Here is a 2,338-nt window from a genome sequence, read left to right as displayed (position 1 = left end):
CAGTATCGATGAGCACCCTCGCTACATCGTGATCTCTGATCGTCAATTCGATCACCAGTGAATCGTTGTGTGGTCTAACGATTCATGCCGTTTCTTCCTCGGCGAAAGAGATCACTGTATTCGGGATATCGGTCGGTTCTGTCCAATTTTCCTTCGCTTCGGCTCGACGCTGATAAGCTTTGATGGAGGACACCGTGTCTTGGTAATATTGAGATCCACCCATGATCATGTTGATCCTTTGCCTCGGCTCGGGTCGCTCTTCGGGTTTGCCTCTCCTGTCGCGCTTGGTGTTATCGCCCCGTCGGGGAGGATTTGCGGGTTCTGCCGTGCCGCTCGGCTCGGCTCTTCTTTTGGTTCATTAGGGACGAGGTCTTTGAGGTTAACTGCGTTCTGGAGCTCTCCCGCCGCCATCTTAGCTGCGAGTTTTGCTCCTAGAGTTCGGCATTGTGCCGTTGAATGCCCGTAGGTCTGGTGATACTCGCAGAATGCCTTTTCGTTGTAGTTGGTGGGCTTTCTTACCCAAGTGTTGTTGCGCGGCTGTCCTCTTTTGCGTCCAGTGCCTACTTGGTAGTTATGGGCACCTCCGCTTCTAGGTTCGTCCGAGCTCTGCGTCGTTGCGTTGTTTGATGGATGCCTTTCTTCGAGGGGCGCGTCAAAATTGAGCTGCAGATCGCTGCTTTCGTTGCTTCGTACTGCTCGTCCAGATTCTTCATCTCTTCCTCGTTTACGACAAAGTCTGATGATCGATGCAAGGCATCTTGAATCGTTTGTGGCGTGTTGAGTGCCATTTCTCGTCGGAATTCGGATTTGTACCACAAAGACCGTTTCAGAGCTTCGAGTGCAGCCTTGTTGCTTATTCCTTCTATTTTGGATACGACCACCTTGAACCTTGCCATGTAATCCCGAAGCGGTTCGTTCGATCCTTGGGATAGCGTCCACAGGTCGGCATTAGACGTTCCTCTATCCATAAACATCGAGTATTGTTTAAGGAACAAGGCGGAGAGCTGTTGGAAACTGCCGATCAAATTGCGCTCCTGCCTCGAAAACCACTCGAGCGCGGTTCCCTTGAGATGTTCCACGAAGAGCAAGCAATATCCGGCATCCACTTCTCGCTCGGTCAGTTTGGCAGCGTTCTTTGTGAAAGCTCGTCCCATTGCTATCCGAAACGTTGTGATGTGTGCTCGGGAATTGGTCGTTCCTTCGTAGAACGGGATTCTCACCTTCCCGGGCTCGGGAATCCTAGCCTCCGTGATTCTCGCCGTGAATGGTGTTCTATGGGTTTCTTCAAGCATCCGATCGATCTTGGGTGCAGCACTCGTTGCGTTATGCACTTGAGACTACATGGCGCGTATCTCGGCTACTGTCCGAGCCATTGAGGCTCGCAGCTCTTTGATTTCGAGGGTTTGCGTGTGAGTCATTCCCTTTGATTGGGGGAGTCGCTCCCGCTCTTCTCTCCTCGGCTCGTCTTCGCGTTCGGCCTGCTCGATCCAATGGAGGTTTTCTTCTTCTTCAGTCGGGTTGTCGCCGCGAGCCGGATCGGTGATTTCGTCAGTCCGGACGCCGTTTAGTGCCGAGGCGATCTCTTCTTGGCTTATTCACCGAGCCGAGTCGTTTTGTTGCGAGTTCGTGGTTCCATCGTTCTGTTGGGCGTCCACGTCGATCGCGTCATTCTCCTCTTCGCCGGCTCGTCGCCTTGAGTTCCGACGGAGTGGAGGCGGATCGGTCATGTTGACTCGGGTTGGCACGGGAGTCTGTTCGCCGAGGGGACGAAACATTGGTGGAGCCAAGGGGTTTCTTGCGCCGCTCCCCGAGGCCTCTGCAGATGTTGAGAAATCGAAGCGTCTCCGGATTCCATCCATCGGGTCGGAGATTCCGGCTCTCCAAGTTGGGTGTCGTCGCTCGGCCGTCATTGCGTCGAGCCTCTCTGTAATCGCCTCGTTTCTTTTGTCCTGCTCGTCGATCTTCTTCATCAACGCAGCCATCATGTTTCGCATCTCCTCTTGGGTTTTGGTCGTCGCTGTCGTTGCGCCTGATGCTGGAGCGTCCTTCTCCGCGCCGCTATCGTTGTTGTTGTTGTTGTTGTTGTTATCGTCGAGGGTGTTGCTCGCCATGTTCTTCGGATCTTAAAGTCTTGTCGATTTTAGAGTAAGAAAGTTTCGAGTCCCCACAGACGGCGCCAAATTGTGTGAACCAAAACTCGCACAACCAAAAATTTGTAAGTAAAAACTAAGGGATCTGAAATTTCTAGGGTAGTCGCAAGAACAGTAAGATCAAAAGAAGGTTTTGTTTGCTGTGAAAGTGTTTAAGTCTTATTGCTCTCGAGTTGTGAAAACTTACA

At 52.2% G+C, this 2,338-nt stretch overlaps 1 protein-coding gene across 1 annotated transcript; it reads right to left on the bottom strand.

The window, feature by feature from the left end:
* Positions 1 to 225: 225 nt before the first annotated feature.
* LOC112082988 lies at positions 226 to 1,292 on the bottom strand. The gene is made up of 2 exons (XM_024150709.1): positions 889 to 1,292; positions 226 to 736 (listed from the first exon to the last, which is right to left on the bottom strand). Exons 1-2 carry the CDS (start codon positions 1,290 to 1,292, stop codon positions 226 to 228), a joined length of 915 nt encoding a protein of 304 aa, XP_024006477.1.
* Positions 1,293 to 2,338: the final 1,046 nt, after the last annotated feature.

Source organism: Eutrema salsugineum, unplaced genomic scaffold (genome assembly GCF_000478725.1).
Source record: "Eutrema salsugineum unplaced genomic scaffold, Eutsalg1_0 scaffold_7, whole genome shotgun sequence".
In the NCBI taxonomy this organism is placed as follows: domain Eukaryota; kingdom Viridiplantae; phylum Streptophyta; class Magnoliopsida; order Brassicales; family Brassicaceae; genus Eutrema; species Eutrema salsugineum.
This window is presented reverse-complemented; position numbering and strand designations above follow the sequence as displayed.

Excerpts from the sequence above, each read along its gene's own strand:
- LOC112082988 (XM_024150709.1), bottom strand. The coding sequence starts at position 1,292 with ATGCTTGAAGAAACCCATAGAACACCATTCACGGCGAGAATCACGGAG. Across the intron at positions 737-888 it reads CTTCGGGATTACATGGCAAG|ACTTTGTCGTAAACGAGGAA; the intron begins GTTCAAGGTGGT and ends ATCGATCATCAG.